General features: G+C 35.1%; 4 protein-coding genes across 11 annotated transcripts; 2 read left to right on the forward strand and 2 right to left on the reverse strand.

The window, feature by feature from the left end:
* Positions 1–2,972: 2,972 nt before the first annotated feature.
* On the reverse strand, positions 2,973–5,762 carry LOC140968200 (transcription factor TGA4-like). The gene is made up of 8 exons (XM_073429082.1): positions 5,532–5,762; positions 5,383–5,457; positions 5,215–5,274; positions 5,027–5,102; positions 4,867–4,926; positions 4,125–4,396; positions 3,530–3,760; positions 2,973–3,393 (listed from the first exon to the last, which is right to left on the reverse strand). Exons 1-8 carry the CDS (start codon positions 5,700–5,702, stop codon positions 3,241–3,243), a joined length of 1,098 nt encoding a protein of 365 aa, XP_073285183.1. The 5' UTR covers positions 5,703–5,762; the 3' UTR covers positions 2,973–3,240.
* A 1,527-nt stretch (positions 5,763–7,289) lies between these two features.
* Positions 7,290–11,388, forward strand: LOC140968204 (pentatricopeptide repeat-containing protein At4g18520, chloroplastic-like). 5 transcript variants are annotated; one of them, XM_073429090.1, is made up of 2 exons: positions 7,290–7,310; positions 8,193–11,388. In XM_073429090.1, the coding sequence occupies exon 2, from the start codon at positions 9,087–9,089 to the stop codon at positions 10,959–10,961; it is 1,875 nt and encodes a 624-aa protein (XP_073285191.1). In that variant the 5' UTR covers positions 7,290–7,310; positions 8,193–9,086; the 3' UTR covers positions 10,962–11,388. The 5 variants fall into 5 exon arrangements, with proteins under 5 accessions (XP_073285191.1, XP_073285195.1, XP_073285193.1 ...); XM_073429094.1 differs by having other exon boundaries at positions 9,028–11,388; XM_073429092.1 differs by lacking the exon at positions 7,290–7,310 and having other exon boundaries at positions 7,324–8,384; positions 9,023–11,388.
* Positions 11,389–12,650: 1,262 nt separating this feature from the next.
* Positions 12,651–15,394, reverse strand: LOC140968201 (uncharacterized). Of its 4 annotated transcripts, XM_073429087.1 has the most exons (6): positions 15,099–15,394; positions 14,885–14,937; positions 14,721–14,759; positions 14,108–14,583; positions 13,711–14,011; positions 12,651–13,548 (listed from the first exon to the last, which is right to left on the reverse strand). In XM_073429087.1, exons 1-6 carry the CDS (start codon positions 15,143–15,145, stop codon positions 13,076–13,078), a joined length of 1,389 nt encoding a protein of 462 aa, XP_073285188.1. In that variant the 5' UTR covers positions 15,146–15,394; the 3' UTR covers positions 12,651–13,075. The 4 variants fall into 4 exon arrangements, with proteins under 4 accessions (XP_073285188.1, XP_073285184.1, XP_073285186.1 ...); XM_073429083.1 differs by having other exon boundaries at positions 12,653–13,548; positions 13,711–14,583; positions 15,099–15,393; XM_073429085.1 differs by lacking the exon at positions 14,721–14,759 and having other exon boundaries at positions 12,653–13,548; positions 13,711–14,574; positions 15,099–15,393.
* A 492-nt stretch (positions 15,395–15,886) lies between these two features.
* Positions 15,887–27,183, forward strand: LOC140968199 (uncharacterized; the record flags this gene model as incomplete). Its single annotated transcript, XM_073429081.1, has 9 exons — positions 15,887–16,747; positions 17,950–18,111; positions 18,402–18,602; positions 19,651–19,773; positions 20,693–20,730; positions 20,805–20,904; positions 21,389–25,786; positions 26,875–27,009; positions 27,145–27,183. Coding segments are annotated over exons 2-9 (5,112 nt in total), but the record flags the coding sequence as incomplete, so codon positions are not given.
* Positions 27,184–27,186: the final 3 nt, after the last annotated feature.

A 27,186-nucleotide genomic window follows, 5' to 3' on the forward strand; every position in this document is an offset into this window, starting at 1 on the left:
AAAATTCTACGTCCACGAAGGTACACTAGTTTTGCTATTTCATTTGATTTTTAATTTGTGATATTGAGTGCTTTACTGGAGATAATAACTCCAACAATTTTTTTTTTATTTCAGGTTCCTCTGCATGACATGTGATGTTCGTGGTTGAAGGGACACAAGAAAAAGTACAAGTTTATTTATTTTTTTTTTAATTTTAATCTTCTTCAAAAAGATTACGAAATTAATCTTTCCGCAAAGGAAGGTTTGGTATCGTACCTTTCTTTTTCTGAGCCAAATTAAATACAGCTAGAAAGTGTGGGGATTTTAAACGTTGATGTTTCTTGACTTGATTTGTTAACGCTAATTCTCTAGAAATTTCCAAAAATGTTAAATGTTGTAACATTTAATGTGAGAAGGGTAATGAGAGAATTCACGTGGCGACTCCAGCAGCATTTTGCATGTATGGAAATTCATTGAAGGCTATCTGTCTTAATTGCCTGCTGTGAACGTGATCTCTGTCAAAGTAAACATGATCTTTAATTTACTATCTATTCTATTCTATTTCTATGCCTCCACTGACACGGTTGCTTCAATCATCTTCTCATATTCAACATTTATTTCTTTTTTATCTGATTTTTTAAATTATATCTTTTCTGTTATTCAGTGGTAAATAGATATTTACATGTCACACATGAATTTTGTCCGACATTTAAAATATTTAACATGATTCTTTAATCTCATACACCTTATTCATTCATAATGTCACGATCTCACTAGCATTAAGTGTTGGTGTATATGTAGTGTTACCTTGATATAATTGTGGATATAGTCAATAACTTACTTTGAATTATTTTAGGTTGTATTTAGATTGATGAATTTCAAATTTATAGATTTCACATGTATTTTTATAGATTTAGAGAAGCTACTTTAAATCTACCACTTTCATGTTTATATAGTGTTTCATGTTAATATGAAGATGTATTTCAAGTTAATTCAATAATGAAAACATTTAATACTCATTCTACTTTGTGTAACTGATTTGTCAATAAGTAAATTATGAATTTAAGATTTCATCAATTATTTCGTTGTTAACAATAAAAATATAATCAAAATCCATTGATTTCGAATTCATCTATCCAATATTATAAGATGACTATAAGATTTGTATATATATATTTGTGTGTGTATATACATTCTTGTGGACTCTACAAAGCTCGTGACTCTCCTCAAAATTAAAGTGAGCCGAGTTTCATGTGAATTGCAACAGGTGTACTTTTTACGTTCATTAAATTTTGCTTCTCCCGTGTATATATTCTTACAAATGCCCATCTTCAGTTTCCCAATACCCATCCAATTATAATATTTTCTTATCTCACTTAGCTAGTTTTTATAACCTATTACCTGAAATTATCTTCTTCTTTTTTTTTTTCTGATATATCTCTTCTAGCTTACACCAATCAAAAATGGACAAATTGCCTAGTTTCTTGCACTCAATATTCCTAACATTTTCACTTCTCTCCTTCATTTTTGCTACATGTGGAAGCCTAAAACCTTATCATTGTAAGATCGAATTAATTTACATATCGTTTCTTCTTATTTTAATTAATTTCCTTTTGTTCTGATGTTGATTTCATTGCTCCTTCGCTATAAATCATTGAGTTAGCAAAAGTGTGGGTATGGCATACAGAATTATNATCAATATTTGAGTCCTGGGTTATTTTCTCATATTCTAATAAATTGTTCATTGATTATTGTTGGAGACCAGTTAGCCACCATGGCATAGATACCTATCAGGACGACCAAAGCCGTGTGCACACTAAGGTATATTCCTACTAGACTTTTGGGCAATATTTTGTGAATTACGCTTGCAACTTTTGTCTACAAATCATGATTTATTAATTATAATAATTTCAACAAAATTTCTGTGCGTATAAACTTAATTTGCATTAAAAATTACGTTATCATCGACATCCTAAAAAAATTCAAAAATATAATTTTAAGGTTTTTTCATACGGGCTTCATCCCCCTATCCCGAGTCTGGTGGTGTCATTGCAGGAGGCCGGTGAGATAGGTATGGAGCTGTATCCGACTGGATCGAGCCTACCGGATTGCTCACATGCATGCGGGCCATGCACACCGTGCCGGAGGGTGATGGTGAGCTTCAAGAAGTGCTCCGTCGAGTCATGCCCCATTGTCTACCGCTGCATGTGCAAAGGAAAATACTACCATGTCCCTTCCAATTAATTTAGAATTAATTAATATGTAGTATGATAGATTATGGGGGTTTCTTTTAATTTAAAGCTTGTTCTTCATGGAGATGTAAATAGTGGATGCGCTCAAATTTTTGTTTTCTACTTCTTTATGTATGTGTTGGGCATTTTGCGTCATGTTACGTGAGCAGAATCTAGTAACTTTGTTTTGTTTAATTAAGTATGTTTTAATTTGCAATCATTGTATGTTGGCAATGTTCCTTTTTCCAGCCTTTCGTCGGTAAAATCATGATATTATTCTCAAGAATAATTAAAAAAAAGCTGGAGTATCAATAATTCAATATATTATATATGGACGAATTTATGGAAGGAAAATAAAACTTGAAAATGTATTTTGGCATGGCATAAGTGACAAAAAATATCCACCTAAAAAACAAGGTGCGAAACCCTCCGTAATTTTAAACCTATATTTGTTTTTAACTGTTTTATTTTTTTTTTTTGGAAAAATAATAATTATGCTTTGTACAGGGAATGAAACGTATTTCACCCGGAAAATCTTACAAAAAAAACAGTTTTTTTTATCCTTGGTGTATGAAGATTCATGAAGAATATAAAGCAAAGACAAGAACATAAAAAGTGGAGATTAATATCAAAACTCATGGTCTCGAGTCTAGCTATCTGGAGTTAGGGTGCACGGCCATGTTGCAGAACTCTTAGGCACATTATAAAAGAGTTAAAATATCCTGACCACAGATGCAAGTTCCATGCGGCATCACTATTTGCAATAATGAAACAACCAAATATTTTGGAAGTAGAGATTTAATTGTAACGTTAAGCTAAAGCTATTTGATTTATACATGGCTTAATTGCAAACTCAAAACGTAGCCATAATATTCATACTTCAATTTAGCTAACATATAGTTCCATACAGTCTAATTAAGGACAATTATGGTTACTAATTAAGTCAGAGTATATATATAGGCATTGAGCTTATTCATCCTTACCAGGATGAACTAGTACCGAATTTTGTTCGGGAACATCCTTTAAAATATCAAACAGATCTCTGAGGACGAGCAGACCATATGGAGCTTAAAGCACGCAGACCTTGAAAATGCTCAGCGAAAGCAACCAACCCTTTTGCTGCTTGTCGTGTCGTCAAGATTCGTGACATCTGTTGTAGACTTTGCTCCCGAAGGTGGTCCGCCTGCCGCATCAGATAAAGCATCATCAAGATTCGGCTAATTAAGCTACAGTACAGCTGGAAGATTTGAGTCGTATGTATAGTTACTGTAGTACATACTAATAGTTGAATTTTGATATGGATTCGGTGGAAGTAGTACTTGATGTATGAATGTTTCGAGTGATTCCAACTTTTCAAGAGCCGAGCCCATTTGGTTGCTCATGTAGCTGCCGGGTGCCACGGCGAGAAAGGTGATGCTTTGCGACAGAGTTTGACGAAGCTTGTCCATTCCTTGTGTGAGAGCCTCTTCAGCTTGCGAGCAAGAGTCTCTCAAGTTTGTCACGTTCACTCTTTGCAGATCGTCCAAAGGCTCTAGATGAGGAAATACAACCTGTTTCAAGATTTTATATATTGACGATGTATTAGTTCCTACTTCCAGCATATATATTTGGTTATAATTGGCCAAAAATATAGGAGAAAAACTACAAACTAAAGCAAATCATTGAGTGTATAAAAATAACTAATTAACATGTCACCCCAGATGAGACTTGCGTGGTATTATAAGTAAATTCATCTTATAGACGCCAAATTAATTTGGGACACAACCATGTTTTATGCTTATAAGAACAATATATACACTTTATGAATGATATACATACGTCTTATAGACTAATTAACTATAGCTCAAAATGGATTAGTTTTTTTATATATCCAAAAGTAAAGAATGATTTTGTAATTAGGGAAGAAAAATTTACGTTAACGAGTTCCGATGGTTTGAAGCCTCCTATCCAGAGGAAGAATCGTTCGACGGATGTTCTCCACATACCGGAAACCAAGTAAAATGCATCGGCCCTGGCAGCAGCTCTTTTCATGCGAAAGAGATTGCAGTAATGATTAAGAACATTTTCTACTAGAATTTGGAGCTCTACATCAGCTATCGGTGTCTGCAGAAGATTTCTCAGTTCCGAGATTTTTCGGTCTTGCTCGTCAATCCAGCGCCCGTATTCCATCTCAAATGCACCAACTCCTAATATATATATTATTCACTAAAATGATCATGCCAATCCTATCGCTTATGGTGTTATAAAGTTTCACATTTCTCTTGTGATATCCGATCTGGGATAGGATATCACAATAGATCCTAATGCAAAACAGTGAGAAATGTTGATATATGAGCGTCAATGAATATAATTATATAACTAATATAAAGTCATACGTGCAATTGGCCGTTCAATTTTAAGTCGTCGTCCATGTGTAGATTAGCAATACAACTCCCAAATCTAATTGGTGGGGAGTCTCAATATGTGAAATAGCTTTGTTATAGGGAGGAAAAAAGTGGTTTATTGTAGAATATATATGTTTATGAGCAAAATAAATAGAGGAGGATCGAGGTCCCCTCACTTTTAATTTAAAATTAATCACAGGAGGCGACTATCTCAGCCACGCACATATTCCACCATATCTTCAATTATTATCATAAAGAAACCAATTTGATACCTGAATTGACAGTTCCACAAAATGCCATATCAGTGGCAGCACCAGCGATAAGCAAACCCTGAAACATATACGAGTGCCGATTGAAATTTGAGACTGGCCGGAGATAATTTATATGATGCAAGCTAGCTCCATGCATATACCAGCGATGAGCTCACCTGACGTTGCCTGGCTCGCCCAAGTTCTACCTCAAGCTGTGCTAGCTTCAAACGGCTTGTTTCGAGTTGCTGAACATAAGCCTGGCCGGATTAGTAGCAAACATAATTAGGACCAAGAAATATATTCAAACCGAATTCTTCATTCAAAAACTGTTACGGAAAGTTCAACAACATATGGTTCACGGCCAGAAACCTTCTTGCGTAATCGGCTTTTCTTGGCAGCCTCACGGTTTTGAGCCAATCTTCTTTGTATCTGCCATTAGCTAGGCTTTCAAGTCAATTTGTCCCTTTTCTTCACCTTTGTTAACTCAATAATTATACGTCGAAATTAACCATTTTTCTTAGTGGATTAGGTCCTCACCTTTTCTGAGATGCCGTTAGACGCCTGATTATCTTCAGAATGCCCCCGTGATTTATCAGAAGCATATTGATCAGACTGCAATCACAAAATCAAATCAAACATCAGTATCTAAAATATCCCTATATCTGAAATCTCACATACGTACGTACCTTGTCATCGATTTTATGTTCGGTATCAATGATTGTTGCACAAACACCAGTTCCAGGACTGCAGAGACTACTTTCAAAAGTAGGGTCATCCCACATACTAAGTTGGTGGAGAGGTAATTCATATATGCCGATCCTACTTAACGGGGCGAATTGAGTCCTATGAGAACTCATGTTAATGATCTGAAACTGAACAAGGGATGATCGAAAAATTATTTGAAAACGGAAACCTTTTTAGCTAGATTATATATGCCGATTCGAGATCGAGATCGAGATCAAGATCAGAACCTGAAATCTGTTTTTGCAGTTTGTAAGAAAATTAGCTAATGATCAAAAACAAGAAAATTTTGAGGGGGGTATTATACTTCACACCAGCTTGTTTCTCGATCTCCACAATTAGGAGAAAGTAAGACAAATAATTGAAGTATGATACTTTGAGCTCAACTATCAATTTATAAATGAAAGGTAATATGCCCAAATGAAAAAAAAAAAATGAAAAAAAAAGATGAATGGTAAATTAAGAAAGCGACTCTTTCTCTAAGCTACAGTCAAATTCTTTTCTTTTCCTTTATTAATCCCAAAAACTATGCAAATATTACGTTTCAAATTGGAATTCAAAACGTTAAAAAAAATTTATATGCATCCGCTGCTTAACTGGATAATGAAACGAATTCGAGGCATATACATGCATGTATGTCTCGTTTTTAACCTGAAATAGTGATCAGTCTTCTATGTTAAATTAAGACAACAAATAAGTTTAATAATATTGAGATAATTAGTAAAATATATTATATATGTAGCCATTAACTGCATTTAAAAAAAACAAAAAAAAGGGTACGCAAATGTACACTAACGTACGTTGCACATGAATCTTAATAAAGAATATATATATTATCACAACAAGTTGATAAGCCACTATATGTCATAAGGAAAAATAAAATAAAAAATAAAAACTTTAATTTGTTTCCCCTTTTTTTATTTTTAAATTTTAAAAAAAAAACTTGATTTGCTTCTTTCCTTTTCCTTTTTCTACTTTATAATTATTTGTTGTTTCTAGCGAAAAAGGAATGATCTCACTTCAGGAAACCCATAAATAAGGCTTAATATTATAAAATTTTATTCTTTAATATACTAAGTTGTTTTTGTTTTAAATTGAATTAAAATATGGACGATAAATCTAGGTAATATTTTATTTCATCTGCAGTTTAGATAACTTGCCATTAAAGAAGAGATACATTTGAGGATTTCAAACATATAAATACAAATAGAGTTAATTTTGCTTCATTTTGGTCCAAAATAAATAAATAAATTAAAGACTCGTTTACACTAATATAATTAAAAAAATAGTGTGTCATATTTGTTTTTTTTATGACGATGTAACCTACCATTGCTACACTTCGAAACCAAATTCAGTGCACACTAGGTTTCAGATTAACACAATAACATATAAATCATGCTAAATATCGTGCGATATGTTCATTTTTTAGTACTATTAATTTTCATTTCTTTATAGGCAATTATTTATGTAACAAAAGGTCTTTTCGATCAATCTTAACGTTATCTTGTCAAAAAGAAAATGTTTGTTCAAAGAAAGAAAGAAGAAAAGGAATTGCTTTTTTGTGATGAACCATCCTCCTAAAAATGGGTCCGAATCTCTCGCAAAATGACTTATTTATCCCTGATCAACTGATGAGAGGCCCAATACATAGATTTGGGCCAAAGACAGCCTAATCTTCTTCATCTGTGATTGGTTAAATTATTCTCAAATAGAGGAATATTAGTGTAAGTCACCCAAGTGGAATTATATCGAAATAAACCATGCTATTCTCGTATTTTTTCTGATTGAAAATCTGGTTCTTTGAAGGAGCACTCCTAAGTTTTCGTTCTTTATTTCTTTTGAATAATTTTATGGTGATTTTGTTGAAAACGAAGAATTTGTGAATTATTTGTTTTATCATTCTGTTGATATACTCAACAAAACAAGATGATATCAATAAATCATCATTTTGATTTCAATGGAAGTATAGTCCAATAGTTAGCAGCGTTGTCATAGAGTCGAAAATGGAGCTTCAAACCGAGCCAACCTATCATTTTTATTTCTGTTGTTCATTTTATAATCTATTTTCGAGCCAGTAAGTGTGATGTGGCTAAAATCAGCTCAAAAATTTTGAATCGATCTTAAACTCGAGTTGAAAATAATAAAAGTATGAACTTCAAATATGCCTATTCAAATTCGAGCTCAAACTCGAATACTAAAATTTTCTTAAATTTTGGCTCGATTTGATTCGTGTACGGCCTGCCTTAGATCTGTGATTTAGGTACCCAGACAACTCCCAACTCTTTTCCTTTCCAATTCAGGTTCTTGAAAATTGGTCTATGTTTTTTCACTGTTTCTTTTTGAAAAAAATTTATTTCCTAAAAGGAGGTGTGAGCTCGTTTACAAGTGTGCAATGTCGCTGAGATTTTTCAGTGAATAGTAGGTTCTCTCTCTGTGTTTCAAATTATTGTTTGTGGGAGGAATAACACTCTGGCACATTGACATTATTGCTGCAGTGATTTTACCACTTGTTCATCCTTTTGTTTTTGAACTTTGGCAGCATTTGCATTTCTGTTTCACTGAATTTCGTTGAGCATTTCTTTGATTTCTAGTCATCCCATTTTCAGATTCTCGGGATGTCGGGCACATTTTCAAGACAAATCTTTTATGGTTTTCCATTGCACTTTTGCTGCGCCAAAGATTATCTGGGGTATTTTGTTGGTTCAATTTTTTGAACCTTTTGGGGCGGCATTGAATGAAATCAATGAACTAGAAGCCAAAGTTTAACGCTCCTGTGTCAATTGAAAGTATAACTTGAGGTGCGGCCCATGGCATTTCGAGGAAAAGGATGTTTATGTTCCTATAACTTTGTATATGCTTGAATTATTTATATATTTTGTAATTTGAATCTGTCTTTCTTTGATTCTCAAGATCTGGGCTTGGATTTCATTATTCGCAATAAGTAAATTTTTTCTTGTAAGTTGAATATGTTATGTGGTTTGGGGAAAAATTATGTGCTGTTGGAAACTTTTTATGGGACCATTTACGTCAGTCAAGGTTCTTACATAGTATTCTTTGCCAAACTTGGAAATGTTGGATTTACATGTTAAATTGTTCTTATGGAGTTTACCTTTATTCTAAACTGTATTCTGTCCGAGTTACGGTGTTTACTGATTAATATGTTCTGCTTTGAAAATATCATGTCCACCGGATTTTATGTTAAATGAACCGATAGGATGAGGGTGGAATAAGCAGAGAATGTTTGAAACCCTGGCAGACTCATTTAGCTGATCAAACATCTCATTTTTAAACATAATTATTAGGTGTTCTGGTATTTTGTCGGTTTTAACTTGTTTGATCTTGAGCTTCATTATGGAGAAGAGTTTTTTTTCCCAAATTATGGTGGATTTAATAATACAACAGTTGGATTTTGATTGCTGTTCTACATTGTTGTCAGAGCAGAGAAGTTATCCGATTTGTAGACCAGCACTTTGTGGGAAAAGTCAGAGATATTCTTTTCGATGTTCTCTCCATTATGCAGCTCCCTGCCCTTAGCTGTATATCAAAATCAACCACCTAGTCTTCTTGATACTCAATTATTCATTCCACCAATACGCATAAAGAAATTCCATAGAATAAGAATCCAGTATATTGCCCATTACACTTACATATTGAATTTCCCCAATGTTTCCAAGAGCCCATCTTTCTTGACCCGTTCACATGCTCTCTATGTGTCTCCAGAAAATGTGGATGATAACTACAATGTGCTTATATACAAGACTAATCCAATTATTCAATCAATTGACTCCAGCACATTTGGCCATTGGCTTCAGTCTTGTTCTAATACTGACGAGGTTAGGAAAATGCATGCCTTGGTTGTTAAGAGTATGAGATATCCTGTAGTTTATGTTAATAATAACTTGATCAGCGTGTATGTGAAATTTGGGGATTTTGTGTCAGCTCGTGGGGTGTTTGATTATATGTTGGAGAGAAACGTTGTTTCCTGGACGGCAATGCTTAACGGATACCAGAGATATGGGATAAATGATGAAGCTTTGAGATTGTACTGTGAGTTTGTTACCAGTGGGTTCCTGGGAAACTCAAAGACATTCGTGTGCGTGTTAAATTTGTGTAGCAAGACATTTGGTTATGAACTTGGAAGGCAACTTCATGGTTGTTTAATAAAGAGTCAGTTGGGTAGTTTAATCTTAAACAGCGCCATCTTGCATTTTTACGCTCAATGTGGTGATTTGGATGATGCTTTTCATGTATTTGATGGAATGGAAAGACGGGATGTAATTTGTTGGACTTCAATAATTACTGCTTATTCACAACACAGACGAGGGCAGGAGGCTTTTGCCATGTTTTCGAGAATGATATCCGATGGACTTGACCCAAATGAGTATACTGTTTCTAGCTTGTTGAATGCCTGTGGTGAAGAACAAGCACTGAAATTTGGTAGGCAGTTACATGGAACCATTGTGAAGAATTCATATGATACGGATGTTTATGTCGAGACTTCACTGGTGGATATGTATGCAAAGTGTGGAGAAATCATGAACTCCAGAACACTCTTTGATGGAATGAAATGGAAAAACGCTGTCACTTGGACATCTATCATAGCAGGATATGCTCGTAATGGACATGGTGAGGATGCCATTAGACTGTTCCGTATGATGGGAAGATTAAAGGCATTTGCAAACAACTTAACCATGGTTAGCATTCTCCGAGCTTGCGGTTTACTCTGTGCTTTGTCATTAGGAAAAGAAGTGCATGCACAGATTTTCAAGACCTTTTCACCAAGCAATATTTTCATAGGTAGTGCACTTGTGTGGCTTTATTGCAAATGTGGGGATTATGCGTCAGCATCTAAAGTTCTTCAATACCTGCCCGATAAAGATGTAGTTTCATGGACTGCAATGATTTCTGGTTGTTCTCTCCTTGGTCATGAGCACGAGGCCCTCGAGTACTTGAAGGAAATGTTGGGTGATGGTGTGGAACCCAATCCACATACTTATTCATCGGCGCTCAAGGCATGTGCTAAACTAGAAAATATTAACCAAGGGAGGCTAATCCATTCCTCCATAAACAAGAGCCCTGAATTATCCAACGTGTTTGTGGGCAGTGCTTTAGTTCATATGTATTCTAAATGTGGGTATCTTTCGGATGCAGTTCAGGTCTTCGATAGTATGCCTGAGAAGAACTTGGTTTCCTGGAAGTCGATGATCGTAGCATATGCAAGGAAGGGGGTTTGTGGTGAGGCTTTGAAGCTCGTGTATCAAATGCAAACTGAGGGCATTGAGGTGGACGATTACATCCTCTCAACCGTTCTTTCTTCCTGTGGAGAATTTGAGCGGGACAAATATTTATCATTACAGCATTGTTTGCAGTCATAAAGATCCTCTTTAAAGGGATTTCGGGTAATCCATTCTGATTGACACTGCGTTACATGCATGGTTCCAAATGTAAACCTAAGATTTAGAGCTTGAGATGTTGAAAGATTTCACAACCTCGTAGCTGTAACTTTCCCAACGGATACATTTTCTCACAGGTGGTTGGTTATGAACAATCCTAGAGTCATAATATTTTCAATGAAGTAAGAAAAGACTGATGAGAACAAAAGCCAGCTCAGGTTTCTTTTTTACCTCAAAACTTGTGAAGCTACTTGTATATATACACATAGATTCATGTTTTTTGCAGTTTGATTTGCTTAAATTATGTGCAGTTTTGGTGTTATAGCCATGTTAGATAGAAGTATTTTTATTCCAACTTCCAATGTAGTATTCATTTATCAAAATAAGAATTGTGTATGTTATAGGAAAAGATCTTATCCAGAAAATCTCACCCATATCAGTGTACCTCCACTAAAAAGGAAAATTTGAATGATTAATGGTTTGGGTCTTATCATCTGGTAATTTATTTCTGCTATTAAGTTGCATATTTTAAAACTTTGAGGCTTCAACATCATACGACGCCCAAAATAATTTAGGGATGAAAGATTTAGATTTGAGGTAGATTTGAAGGAATAATGTGAAATGACTGTTGATTTCCAACTTTTTGATATCAAACATGCACACGAAAGAACGCACATCTGTTCATAGTTAAATCTCTTTTTAGCAAATAATTCATCCGCTGTTTTAAAAGCTTGAATGTCCATGTCTAATGCTGATTTCATACATAGGAAACATTTAGCCTGAAATAATCACCATCCCAAACAAGAATTGTTTCATTTGTCTCTAATGAGGTTCGAGTTGGTGTAGTAGGTGAGTCCTTAATCAATATCAGGATATCGATTTTTCTAATCAACAATTTCTCGTTCAAAGTTTGCCTAATACCATCTACTTAGTCTGTGTGATTTGAAAGTTATTGCGTTAGCCAGATGTTTACTCAGTACACACCGAAAAATATCGACAATAAACTCCATCATTAATAAAAAAAAAATGTTTTATTTGATTTAAATGTTATTATAAACTTTTCGAAACTATAACTTGTGATGTGACATCCCAACTAAAATTTATTTAATCAGTCGTATTAAAATAAAAACACAAGGAAAGGTGAAAACGCAATATTCTCTTATATAAGTAAAACATTACTATTCAAAATTGAACATTTTGTTGATTATTATATGCTCACTGACTTGTCTACGTTCCTTGAATTCATATTGTAACCATTGATTCTAAGTGGAAAACATTATGGATGTAAACGATCTAAACCAAATCAAACAGTATTAGACTTGAGCTTGACTCGTTTAAGATTGTTTGAGCTCGAGCTCGATTCGAACTTCTATTATTAGGCTCGAGCTCAGTTAGTCTTGAAATTACTAAGCTCGAGAAAAGCTTGAGCTCAGCTCGTTAACAACTCGTTTATCATGTTAATCAAACCGAGCTCGAGTTTAATTCATTAATAACTTGTTTATCATATTTAACAATCATGACTCGGCTGAAAAAAAAACATAGATCTACCCATTAAGTCAACACGAAAGGGGCCATCCAACACGCAAAAATATCTTACTTAAGTCCCTAAAAACCCAAAAACAAGTTGCAAAGAATTTAAACAAAAAACTGCATGGGATATTTTATGTAACTAGGTAGGTACACGTGCGATGCACGTGGGGATATATAATGAGATATATGTTTCAATAATTGTGCAATAAATATTATAGAGCAAGCAACTCAATGACAAAAGTTTTCAAACTAAACAATAGAGAGATAAATCAATATAACAATAAGACATCATGTCTATATAAGATATAGTACGATAATAATTTTCAGTTAAGGTTGCAAACAACAAAACAAGGGATTACACAAGGGATGTAAAACCAAAAACTAAAAGATAGCATGCATTACTATAAATTATAAGTATTGTAACTATCCATTGTTAAAAACCACAACTCATTCACTCAAATGTTCTTGTTTTATCTTCATACTGCATGAATGCCCTGCTTTATTAGTTTCATTCGCTTTCAATCTTCTGGTATAAGTGTTAAAAGTTTCATTGTCTTCAAGATTGATTATATCGTGCTTCTCAGTTTTCCTCTTTGAGAAACGTTTTTGTGCCATTGTTTGACAAATAAATTTTCTCGAATCTCTTTCCAATCCGGATTGCAAGTCATCGTAATAAACAAGTCAGGTTTTCCAAATTTCTGAACCAATGCAATTGCATCAAGATATCGACGTCGCATATCTCTTGGACCTCCTATGAAAGATGCTGGTAAAACAACACGTTGCCCGACCTCACTCCCACGTGATTCACCATTGGCTACACTGTCAACCACACCCTGGTATAATTCCGACCTTATCTCACTTTGGTGCCTTCTGTAGTAATCTAATCTCGTTGTTTCTAGTTTAATGTACATATCGACAACAAATTGCTGCAATAATCGACCACCATACAAGATTACCGAAGTGTTGCTGCCACGAATTTGCAACCTATAACAATAGTACTCCCTACAAGAAACCATCCTATCATTTTTTCCACGAACAACTGCAGAAAACAAATAAAATACACACAAATTAGTTGCAGGACAAATATAGCCGACCATTATATTGTTTGTTTGTGGGAAAAATTTAAGAAATAATTACTATTAAAAGCAGATGTTTAAAGTCACGACAAAATTAAGTATGGAGTAAAAGATTAAAAACGCACCACGACTTTCACCAGCAATAATATGATCGAAGGAATCAAAATCTGCAAGGGGTAGCACACTCTCATGCATGTCAACATGGGCAGACCCATTTTTTACCTTCGGAATATTCTGCTGCCACCCATACGGGAAAAAAAGCGGATATTGCAAGGAATCATAACAACCATAATAATGTTGTATTTGATGGGTCTGACCATCACGACCACGAGCAACTATGTCCCTGTCATGTGGAATGTTAGCATCATCATTGCCTTCGACCCAAATAGCCGCAACTTGATCAGCGGATGGGCTGTTATAACATCTCTGGTCAACATGAACATTTTTGGAAATATGCAATCTTAAGTTTCTGATTGAAGAATACTGATTTATCCTCTTTAGAAGTTGTGCATAAGGGTTTACTTTCATTATGTCCATCAACAAAACCATGAGTTCTCTGTCAACATCAGCGTCCGGGAAAACGGACATCTTATTTTCCAACTCATTATCGTTGTCCCAAAAATAAAGTTGGAAATACCTTGGGCCATCTGAATTAGGTATAAGTGGTGGCAATGAATGGAAAATCTGGCCAGACGCACGAAATCTGTATACCCCACGTTGAAGAGAAGCCAATTCCTTGTCAAGCCTAACCCCAAATGAAGTGAAAGAGAAAACATTGTTGTACAAACGTATTTTACGGCGGAATAAAATAGCCAAGGGAGACGATGGGTCCTTGAATAATTCCAGCAAGGCAAGCGGAGTAATAGGAGATGCCAATCTAATCTTACCACATGCGCAACAAAACGATGGAGCTTCACAAGGGAATCTATGTGCGCCACAAAATTGACATGAAGGCACCATTGGCAAGACAATGATACCAGCAATATCTCCTTCATTGTCTGAATTTTAAAAAGAAAATCAATTGGGGAAAAAACCCAGGTATTTCAGGTGCGAAAAAAATGAACATAGGAAAACCAAAGGGGAAAAAAAACCAAGTAAAATAAAGGCACGATGTAAACAACAACATAATACTTACAAATAGGAGAACACGCCAGAGGAACGGACACAATATGTGCTGTATGATGAAATTATATCATTGAACGACAGCAGCACATGCGATAAAAAAATATAAACAGATCAAAGGGGAAAAACAATCCAATCGATGCAAATAAACATGGTGAAAATAACAGAGCATCTAACCGTTGGAAGTAGATAAACCGGCACCACCAACACGCCGAGATTGAGCAGCGCCGCTGCCAAATTAAAATGATAACACAAAACTCTTTAAGAGAACACACATAGCTGAGAGGGAAAATAACGTTATAAGAACACATAGAAAATACAGGAACGCGGAAGATGCAAAGGGGCAGCAACAAAGCAAGCAGGAGAGAAATGAAGAGAGCGAAACACATACCCTGAGACAAATCCCGAGATGGCAGCCGGCCGTCTACCCCGCGCCATGAAAAGTAGAAGAAGTAAAACCAAAAGAACAGAGAGAAATTGAGGATCACGACGACACAAACAAATTGGATGCGATGGAAACCGGTGAGTTCACTGCAAGGTGGATGAAATAACCAATCAACAGTAATGACCATGGTGAAGCAGTAATAGGTAAGGAAGAAACGTACGAAGGAAATAAATGAGAAGGAAATAAATGAGCCCATATATCTATCAAATGGTAGTAATCGATAAAATTAAGTCTACATGAAGGCAATTTGCAGAATCTAGAAATATAAGGGTACAGAGGGGAAAACACAATTGAAAGTTTAGAGGTTGACTAAAAAAATATTCTTAAGAAATAATCTGTATCATATTTCAATATTTGAATTTTACAAATCAACTTGTTAAAAAAATGATTAGATTTACAAAAAAAACCCTTAAAATAAGTTAGTAATCTATTTGCTAACTTAAATTAAATTAAATTAACAAGGGCATATAAAGAAATTCACGAATGAAAAAAAAACCCTTAAAATAAGTTAGTAATCTATTTGCTAACTTAAATTAAATTAAATTAATAAGGACATATAAGGAATTTTACAAATGAAAGTGGTATATGTATGTTAGAAATGTTAATGTTAATTAAATTAAATGAACAAGGATATAAAAGGAATTTCACAAATGAAAGTGGTATATTTATATGTATGTTAGATTTTCTCTTTCCAAGCTCTGTATATCAAACCCACAAAAAATCTGTAATCCTGTACTAGAAAAAAAGGAAAAGCTGTAATCCGCCAACTAATTACAATGAAAATCTGGAATTAATGGCTGAAAGCTGCGTTGTTTGGGCTGGATTTCAACTTTGATAACCTCGTCCATTCCGAACCCAGCTAAGAAAATTGCTTTTGCCCATTTTCGTCTGGTTTGACAGTGATACTACTGAATACACCCACCTCCCCTCGCTGACATTGTTGGCACCCTTCTCTTTCTTACAAAGATTCGTCTTTTCTTTTTCAATGTTTATTTTGACTTGCATTTCAAGCTCCCCAACCTAAGATCCGTGATTAGGTACCCAAACAACTCCTAACCTCCTTTTCCTACTTTTTTTTTCCCTACTTTTTTTTTTACTAATTCAAGTTCTTGAAAATTGTTTTTTTTACTGTATCTTTTTTAATTTATTTTTAGTTCCGAAAATGAGGTGTGAGCTCGTTTAAAACCGTGCAATACCAATATCGCTGAGAATTTTCAGTGAATACTTCTCTCCTGTTTTTAAATTATTGTCTGTGGGAGGAGTAACACTCTGGTAGATTGACATTATTGCTGCAGTGATTTTACCACTTGTTTATCCTTCTGTTTTTGGGCTTCTGGCAGCCTTGCATTTCTGTTTCACTGAATTCGGTTAAGCATTTCTTTGATTCCTAGTCATCCCATTTTCAGATTCTCGGGCACGTTTTCAAGACTAGTCTTTTCTGGTTTTCAATTGCACTTTTACCGTGCCCAGGATTAACTGGGTTATTTTATCGATTCAAATTTTTTAACTTTGTTGGGGGGCGTTGTTGAATGAAGCCCCCTGTGTCAAATTGAAAGAGTAAATTGAGGTGCGGCCCATTGCATTTCGAGGAAAAGGTATTTCTGTTTCTAACTTCATATATGCTTGAATTATAGATAGATTATTTTTTAAGTTGAATCTGTTTTGCTTGTTTTTTCAAGATCTGGGCTTTGATTTCATTATTAGTGACAAGTAAATTCTTTCTTGTATTTTAATGTGATGATATTACCTCATTGAAGTGAATCATCTAGTAGGATCTTGATCTTTGAGAAATAGTTTGTACACTGTGCTTCGGGGGTTCATCGCAGTTCGTGTGCTGAAAACAGGATTGGTTTACGGTGCTCCAATTTTGATTCATTCGGAATGAAAGGTCTTCTCTTGTGTTCTTGTAGTTCTCAATTTTTGTAATTCGATGCCAAAGTTTCTGTTTTAAAAATTACTATTATATTCTCCTGCAACCGACATCGGAAAGAGAGAACCAAAATTTATTGCTTAGCGAAGCAGTAGATTTTTCGCTGTTTCTTAATTTTAACAATTTTGGAGACATTCACTTAATTTTAGTAATGGAATCTAATTCTATACACCTTTAATGGTGTTACCATGTTTAATATACTGGAATGCAGTCTACAGTCATATGCATATTGCTCATGTGGGATGACTGAAGTTAACTACCTCTAATTCCACGTCACTTTCAACTACCTACCTATAATTTCCATCGGTTCAAAAAATAGAAGATGTGTCAGTTACTCAGTAATATAATTATTTAGCAATATCTGAATTTCTAATTCCGTTGCACAGTGAAGTGAAAAAATATTTTTGTTTGATTATTTAAGAAAGTGTGACTGGAACATCTTCCCTGCATGTTTGTAGTGTATCTATCCTAATTGTTCCCTCATTCAATTTTTTAATGTGATAACCAAATACATTTACACTATGTAATATTTGAGATTGATTTTTGCTTGAAAATGTTAATTGGTTAAACATTTGACTTGGCTTACTATTTATGATGTTAATGCAAAGTTAATTCATTATCTTAAATTAGCGCAAGTTTTAGTGTCAATGCATGGTTAATTAGATGTGAATACACAAATTCATGTCTTATCAAAAATTATTTGATGATCACGAGTTTAAAAAGTTTTCATTATCCCGATTTAAAAAGGATTGCTTTGTCTTTTCATAATTGCAATAGGCACTAATAGCAATGCTGATAGTGTAGACTGTAGTACTGATTTATTTTCTTTCGTTACAGTTCATGATAATTTTCTATTATACATTGCAGGTTTTGACGAGGTTTTCTGGGTGTTATCTTCATCTAAGTTAAAGAATTGTTGTTACAGCTGATGCTTGAATTAGGTTTTATATAATGTCAAAGATAACGAAGTGGAAACTTGAGAAGACTAAAGTGAAAGTGGTCTTTCGGCTACAATTTCATGCCACACATGTATGATTTCTCATAAATTTCACTCCCACGTATGACGACTTCTTGTCTAAGACTTGTTCTTTCTGAGTGTCTGGTTTTGTTGACCATACCAACAGTCCTTTTAGTTTTTGTTTAAAGACTTTTTTCAATAGTTTGTACTGTTTGTAGTTTTTTGTTTTAATTTTTTAGAAGTATTGTATTTTAGACCTGCTCTAAAATACCGACTAGCTATGAAATAGATGAAAATATATTTGGTTCCTAAACAATGATTTCGCAATGACTGACCCAGCAATTTATGTTTAATGTCTCAGGTTCCACAGAATGGGTGGGATAAGTTGTTTATATCGTTCATCCCTGCTGATTCTGGAAAACCAACCGCAAAGACAACCAAAGCTAATGTAAGAAACGGAACATGTAAATGGGCTGATCCTATTTATGAAACTACAAGGCTTCTTCAAGATTCTAAAAGCAAACAATATGATGAGAAGCTCTACAAACTTGTTGTGGCCATGGTATTGTTTCTGTCTCAATATTGATAGTAATTATTATTTTTTTCCACTGATCTTTTCAAACTTCCTGATTAAAATTTTGAGCCATTTAATATGGTAACGAATATTGATAACATAAGCATCTCCACATCATTCATACAGTTTCTACATTACTAATTCCCATGAATTGAATCACCTTCTTTGATAAAATAGCGTCGGAAAAATTAGATGTCTTCTTTCTAGTTCCAAATTACGAGACTTTTAATTCAGTCTAAGGCACAAGTACCATATGGATTTCACCATAAAACATGTGTTCCTGTAATTTCACTTTGTTTAAAAGACATTGTATTCTGTGATTTCTATCGACTGGAATTCCCGTCGAGCCAAAGAAAAGCTGAATCAAGAATCTTACGTATCACGAGTTCTATCATTTCAGGTGAAGAGAGTGATGAGGTTTGAAGCGAGAAAGCAAATTCATGTAGACGCCTGCTAAGAGCCTTTACCAAAACTTCAAACTTGGGATATCTAAATGAAATAACGAGAATTTAGAAAGGCTAAACTGGCTAGAACTTTTTGTTTTGAAAAGGAGTATCATAATTGTAGCAAACTTAAATGTAATGGTTTCAGAGAATCGTGTTGGAATTTGGAGAATGGAATCTTAGTGTAAGATGTTACTCATGTGCTTTCGGTATTGTAGTCGCGCATACTAATGGATTCGGCTGTACTTTTTTGTTAATGTCTACTAAATAGTTCTTTTGTCACAGTACTGATATATCCCTCCAGTAATAATTTAAGAATGTCAAAGTCAGAGCTTTTAGTTCCATTATGCAGCAAGAGAAACACATGGGCCTGGCATGATTGTTCAACCACTCTCGAGTAGCAAAAGGACCAATAGGAAATATTCGATTTATGGGATTAAATACTATCTGAAAATTATTCTCTATATTTTTCCATGAATAACAATCATGCAAGAATTTTGTACACATTTCTGGTGGTTTATGCTCTTCTGTTTATCTTCCCATCTTTAATTACAACAATATCTGTATTTTTTTCCCAAATTCATTGATTTCAGGGCGCTTCACGGGCCAGCATCCTTGGCGAAGCTATGATTGATCTTTCTGATTATGTTGATGCTCTGAAGCCTTCTGCTGTGGCACTCTCTCTTCATGGATGCAATTTTGGAACTATATTACATGTGAGGGGCATAAAATTTTTGAATCACATTTTTACCATAGATTTAAATTCGTTACACGGTGGACGCATTAAATTTTTCTACAACTTTGTACTTGTTTAAACATTCATCTCAAGGGGTTAACTATTGACTTCGACTCTTCTGCTGATTTAACTTTAGGTTGTTGATAATAGACAGCATCCAACTACCACTCTTCTACGTACTGTGCATCGTTCACTTCCACCTAGAAAGAAAAATGTGCTCTCTTTAACCATTAAAAGCTCTCCTTGCTAGCAGACAAATCTCTTGTTTTCCTAAGGGCAGATGCAAATTTGCTACAAAAGTTTTGAATTTAGAATTGGCCATTTTACCCAAAAAATGAAAAAGGAATAGGTTGATAGAGACATATACTTACATATAAAGACTCTCCTTAATCATTATTATTTTTCTTCATCCTTTTCTTTGTCTATACTTACATATAAAGACTCTCCTTAATCATTATTATTTTTCTTCATCCTTTTCTTTGTCTGTTTCTATTATGATATGGGTACTCGCTCATAGTAATGAGATAAGCATTGTGGTTCATTTTGTGGAAATTTCACACAAAATGTCACCATGGTTGAGGTTGGTATTATAAACTATAAAGTGTAATGTATTTTACATTAAATCTAGGCCAATGAATTACGTCTTTACCCTTTGAAAATGTTGAAGCTGGATTATGAGATGCTGATACTTGACAATATCACCTGTTGACGTTTTAACTCTTGCCCTCGTGTCCGTTACCTATGTTTCTGCTCTTCTAATTTTCTGGCCGCATTTGGAGACATTTCTCATGTGGCCGGCCTTTTGGTTCTTTGTGCTAATTTTCCTATGATTATCATGTTATAAGTTTGCAATTCCTTATTTAATACCTTGAATTTGATTTACTGCATCTGCATTTCAGGTTACTGTCCAGCTCCTGACCTCAAAAACCGGTTTTAGGTACTGAACCAAAACTCAAAAAGAATATCCTTTTTTTGTACAGTGGATTGAAATTTAAAATTTACTGCTCGCAGGGAATTTGAGCAGCAGAGAGATCAAAGAGAAAGGGGATTACAATCAGGGGATGATAGCCATGGTCATAATAACACTGGGAAAATAAGACATACTGAAGAGGTCACCTGTGATCAAACTTATAGTGTCAGATTATTTTCTACTTCCCCTGTGGCCCTGCTTTGCTGTTTGTTCATTTCCACTCTTGGTCAATCTACACAAGTTGCATTAAATATGCTCTTTGATATTATCTGTCAGATAATGTGTAAACCAAGACTAATTATAAAAATCTGGTCAATTTCTTACTGATGATTTATGGAGTATTGATAGAACAGGGGGACTAGAGCGTCTCCATTGCATTTGTGGGAGACAGAAAACATATTTGGAAACTATAACAAAAAATAAATAAATAAATTATGAATGAAATTAGAATAGTGTTTTTCTGAAATGATTTATTTTATCTATTCTGAAACTCCATATGATGTTTGCAATTTCACTCTCACCGCATCAGTCCATTGCTTTGTCTAGTTTGTCGTGTGTTTGGCTGCGTGGGTTTAAATTTTCTTTCTATCACCCCATTTCTCAGAGTTCCTTCTTTATTTTTTAGGTCAGTGCAAGGGTTAGATCAGATTCTAATGAACTCTCTTCCCTTGAGGAAGACATGAACCTGAATGAAGAGCATACAGACTCGGCTGCTGGATTTGAGGGTTCATCCAATACATCAGAAAGTTTATTTACTGAAAAGCATGATACTTCCAGCATACAAGATGTTGATAGCCTCAAAATAATATCTGGTGATCTACAAACTTTTTCTCATTGTCAAAGTCCTCATTCAGAGAAAGGAGATTCATCTGAACATCAGAATATGGCCCAAGGGAGTAGTGATTCTGCTTTCATGTGGGGTACAATCTATTCCTTTGATAATGAGCTGGCAATTGCTCGTGAAGAAAATAATCGACTTAGAGAAAGTCTGGAATTGGCTGAATCATCCTTCTTAGGCCTTAAGTTAGAAGTCAGTTCTTTGCAAAGTCTAGCTGGTAAATTAGGCACTGAAACTCAAAATTTTTCCCACCTCCTTACTTCTGAGATTTTTTTGGGTGGAGAACTGGAAAAAGAAGTTTCCGCCATTAAATTAGAGTGCCTGAAGCTCAAGGATGATATCAACAGGCTTAAAGATTTAAAATCTATCCCTCACACTACTATTTTGGACACAAGTGACAATCGGAGTAGTCACTTGCGTCAGGATGTGCAGCTTCAATTTTTAAAGGTAATCTCTGCAGCAGAGGGCAAGATAAGAGAACTTCAAAGCAAGACTTACATTGTTGGCGATGCTTGTGACGGTAGATTGATTTACTCGGAGTTGGAGGCATTGCTCAATATTCTGCAGAGTGTCGAACGAGGAAATGATGATGCAACAAACTTGCTACATGTGGTGCCATCAGAGAGCACAGATGTGAAGGAGATCCGAGAAATATGCACAGATAAGCAAAAAGAGTATACATCCGAAAATGGATTTTGTTTGGATTTGTGTCATCCCGAAAGTATTCTTCAGCATTTCAATATTCCCCCTCCAGTCTCTGACCCTTCAGGTGCTATTGATTCTTTGAAAGGACAAATATTTGATCTTGTTAGGGAATTGGATGAGGCAAAAGTTGAAAAGGAAGGTCTTATCAGAAAAATGGATCAAATGGAATGTTACTATGAAACACTTATTCAGGAACTGGAAGAAAATCAGAAGCAAATGGTGGCAGAGTTGCAACTCCTCAGAAGTGAACATTCAACTTGCCTGCATGCTTTGTCTGCCAGCAGAGTTGAAATTGAGTCGACGCATCGAGATATGAATCAGAAGATGATACAATTTTGTAATGAGAGGCATGATTTGGAAGTCCTCAACAAGGAGCTTGAGAGAAGGGTTGCCTCTTCAGAAGCCGCACTGAGAAGAGCCCGCTTAAATTACTCGATTGCAGTGGATAAATTGCAGAAGGACCTTGAGCTGCTTTCCTCACAGGTTGTGTCTATGTATGAGACAAATGAAAACCTCATCAAGCAGGCTTTTATAGAACCTTCAGAGTTAAATTTGCAAGGAGACCAGAAGTTTTTGAAGAATCCTGAAGATTATGATGCAAAAAATGTACCTCAGCATCAGAATCATTGTTTGGGTGTCAGGAGAAAATCTCTGGGTGGAGATATTCTTTTGGAAGACTTGAAGAGATCCTTCTCCTTGCAGGAAGAGCTTTATCAAAAGGTTGAAGCAGAACTTGTCGAAATGTGCAATGTGAACTTGAACTTGGATATATACTCAAAAATCTTGAAAGAATCCCTACTTGAAGCAAATGCTGAAATTAGAGTTATCAAGGGGAAAAAGGATGAAGTTGTATTGGAGTTGGAACTTTCAAACGCTTCTCAGAATCAGTTGATGATGAGGTTTCAGGAGGCCTCTGATGATATTCACAAACTTAATGAGTACAAGTCTAGTTGTATTTCTCAATGTAGTGAATTGGCTCTGCAAAACCAACTTTTAGGAGATAAGTTGGAAAGTGTGTCCGGGGAAAATCATCTATTTTCTGAGAAGCTGAAAGACTTGGAAATTATTGAAATGGAATACAGAAGTTGCCAGAGAAAAATTGAAAGTTATTTAACTGAGAACGCAGCACTGTCTCTTTCCTTGAAACAAGAAGCATTTGAAAAGGAGAAACTTCAAAATGAATCGTCGCTGTTAGAGGAAAAGTGGGTTATCCTGAAATCTGAATCAGATGAGTTGGCATCTTTGAAGGAAAATCAAGAGGATTATATCAGCTTTATCCAAGATAAGCTGGTGAATCTGTTGGAGTCCTACAATAAAAGATTTTTTGTTTTGACTAATTCACACTCTCTCAATTTCAAGCACATAGATATGAAAGATGTCATCTTACGGTTAGAAGAGATCCAGCATGATGCATGTGGAAGAATTGTTCAACTGATTGAACAGAATAAAAACCTTGAAGATGAAATAGTCATGGCCAGATTGGAGATTATGTCAATGAAGCAAAAGTTTAAGAGTGACATGCATGATATGGTGACTAGGCTGGATGTGTCCAATGCCCTTGTGGAAAAACTTCAAACTCAACTCGAATCTATTGGCAAAAAATTCCAGGTCAGTTTTGAAATTGAAGAGAACTACACCCAGCAAAACAAATCACTTTTAGCTGATCTTAGTCTGTTGGAAGATCGCGTGCACGAAATGACATGTAAAAATGGTCACTTAGCCCAAGAGACCGCCTGCTTGGATGCTCTGGTTGAGGAGCTTGGGAGTAGTAAATCAGCTATCTGTGCACTGATGCAAGAAAAACGAGAACTTGTTGTATCCTTGAAGGATGAAGGTGAAAAATCTGTCAAGATTTCATCTGAGATTTCTTGTCTGAAAGAAAGTTTGAGCAATATGAATGATGAATTGCAAAGAGAAAAGATTTACAGAGATGAATTGGAGCGAAAAAATAAAGATCTTATTTCTCAGTTGAATAAGGATCGTGCTAAACTGATTGATTTGGAACAGCAAAATGCCGAACTTGATCATACTAAGGGCCTAGCAGTTGATCTAGAGTTGGAGAAGTCTAGACTTGCTCATCTTTTGGAGCAGCAAATGATGCTTACGAAAGAACTTCACCTGAAAATTTCTGAACAATCTAGTCTTGAATGCCAGCTGCTTTTGCTTTATGATTACTCGCTTGCTGCAGATGTTGAGCTGACTTATGTCTCAATCCAGTACAGATCCCTGTGCCAAAAATATCTCCAGCAGCTTATGCTGTCAGAAAGTTTTCGTAGGGAGGATGGGGAGAGGTACCATGAATTGGAGGTTACATTGAATCAATACCGCACCAGTGAAGCTCATTTAAGTGAAGAAAGAGATAACTTGATGAAAATTCTTAAAAGCCTCGAGTCTGAATTTGAAGTTTCTGAAGCTCAAAACAGGCTTCTTTCTGATTCCAACAATGATCTCGAGAATCAACTTGAGCTGTGCAAGAGAAAGTTGACAACAGTGGAAAACAGCAGCTCCTTGGATAAAATCTTACAAGCTTCTGAGGTAGAAAAGATGAAAAATATGATGATAGATGCTGAAAAGCAGATCAGTTGCCTGACAGTTTCAAAAGAAGAATTGGAAATTTTAATTTTAGTACTCAAAGGCAAACTGGATGAACAGTGTGCTGATATAGTGCTGCTAGAGGATTACAAAGATGCTGAGATGGAGTTACGTTCCCAATGCAATGAAATTTCACGTAAGCTCTCTGAACAGGTTTTGAAGACTGAGGAATTTAAGAACTTGTCAATCCATTTGAAGGAACTGAAAGATGAGGCTGAAAATGAATTCCGTCTTTCTCGTGAAAAGAAAGAAGCTGAAGGGCATTCAGTTGCTGTGCATGATTCCTTGCGAGTTGCATTCATGAAAGAACAGTACGAAACTCAACTTCAAGAACTGAAGCAAAAGCTTTCTATATCCAAAAAACATGGAGAAGAGATGCTTTTAAAATTGCAAGATGCTATTGATGAAGTTGAAAATAGGAAAAAGTCTGAAGCTATGAACTTGAAGAAGAACGAGGAGCTATCACACAAAATCGTGGACATCGAAAAAGAATTGCAGTTGGTGCTTGCAGAAAAACATGAAATGAGCAAAGATTGTGATCGTGTAAGGGCTGAACTTGAATGTGCATTGCTTAGCCTAGAGTGTTGCAAGGAAGAAAAAGAAAAGCTTGAAGCTTATTTACAAGAATGTGAAGTAGAGAGATCTCAACTTCTTGTTGAAATTAACTTGGCAAAAGTACAGTTGGAGAATCATAGAAAAGTTAAAAAACATGAAAATGGTTCTGTGATTGACGTTGAATATTCAGTCAATAAGTTACCTGAGAACTCATCCCCTATTGTCTTAGATCACGATGAGTCTGCTTGCAGTGGTAAAAGAATACGTGCAATATCAATCCTGGCTGATGATGATGCAGATTTAGCTGAGGCTGTAGAGTTGCGGACTTTTCAGGTACTGTCTTCTAAGCTACGATTTTTTACCAGGTTTTTTTGCTCATGTGTTGCTATTCATTTCTCATTTCAAAATAAGTATTATTGTAGCTTCGTTTCATTGCAAAGCTTCAAGATGCTATATTAGACGTCCTATAATAAAATTTGATATAATTATCGACAACTATAATCTTAGTGATGCATAATAATATATAAGAATAACATGTCCAATAAAAGATACTGAACAATGTCTTTTTCATGAGAGCAAGTTCGTTTAAAATTCTTTAAAATTGGGGAATGAATTCATGAGTTCATATGTATTAAATGTTTATTATTTTTATTTTTTTATCAACTGAATTGAATATATTGGATCGAATGTCTAATATTGTACCAAACACTATAGTTGATTGATGACAGTGCACTTCAATTTTTTATAATATATTACTACCGAAACATCGCATATTAATTATTGTGCCACATAGATGACCATGCAAGTCTTTACCCTCTTAATTGTTGCACCCACTTGTAAATTATTGGAATCAAACATGTGATCGGAGCTCTAATAACAAGAGTATGATTGAGGATATGCATTTGTGCTAAAAGTTGTAACTCTAGTAAATATGTATTTCAAATCTTACAAATTGTAAACTAGTACCAGTCCAATGTTTTGATCGCTGTGCCAAATGGATTGCCACATAGGAAAATCAAGTGCAGTTGTTACTTATAATGGAATACATGTTGTACAATGGTTTAGAAATTAAAACTGCATAACTAAATCGCATTTACAGCAATGAGCCTTTCTGTTTCTGCTTGTGTGCCCTTACATAATGAACATGGAATTATCATTATTATTTTCATCAGTTTACATGCATCCTTTTACTTGTTGACCTCCCCCCCAGTAATGGAGTTCCATAACCCACCCACTCCATCTTTCATATGTTCTTGATGCTTACTAGTTGATGCATAGCTGCCTCTTTCTCTAGCTAGTAATCTATTTAGTTGGAAATTTGAATAGATTATGAGGCCAGTAGAAGGTGTATTATGTAACTTGGATGTCAGTTTTTTTATTTATTTGAATTACTTCTGAGAAATGATTTTTCACACATTCAGGATGGAGGCAGGCATCAGATTCCTGAGGCAGCTGTAGGAGAACCCCCCCAGAGTAATGGAAAAAATTCGGATGTGAAAAGTGATTGTTTGGGATCCCATATATTGAAATCTAGCCTGGAGCACTTACATGAAGAGGTATTTCTCGTCTTGAAAAGCCTCAGGCTGTCAGGGAGCTAAATGATTACTTCTAAAAGTCTGCTTCTGAAAGTAGGTTTTCAAGTAATATATTTGATGAGATTCCATCATAATAAATGCCTTTCTTTCCTGCAGCTGGAAAAGATGAAAAAAGAAAATATAGACTTTCACATAGAT

Source organism: Primulina huaijiensis, unplaced genomic scaffold, assembly GCF_012295235.1.
Source record: "Primulina huaijiensis isolate GDHJ02 unplaced genomic scaffold, ASM1229523v2 scaffold32979, whole genome shotgun sequence".
NCBI classification, from domain to species: Eukaryota; Viridiplantae; Streptophyta; class Magnoliopsida; order Lamiales; family Gesneriaceae; genus Primulina; species Primulina huaijiensis.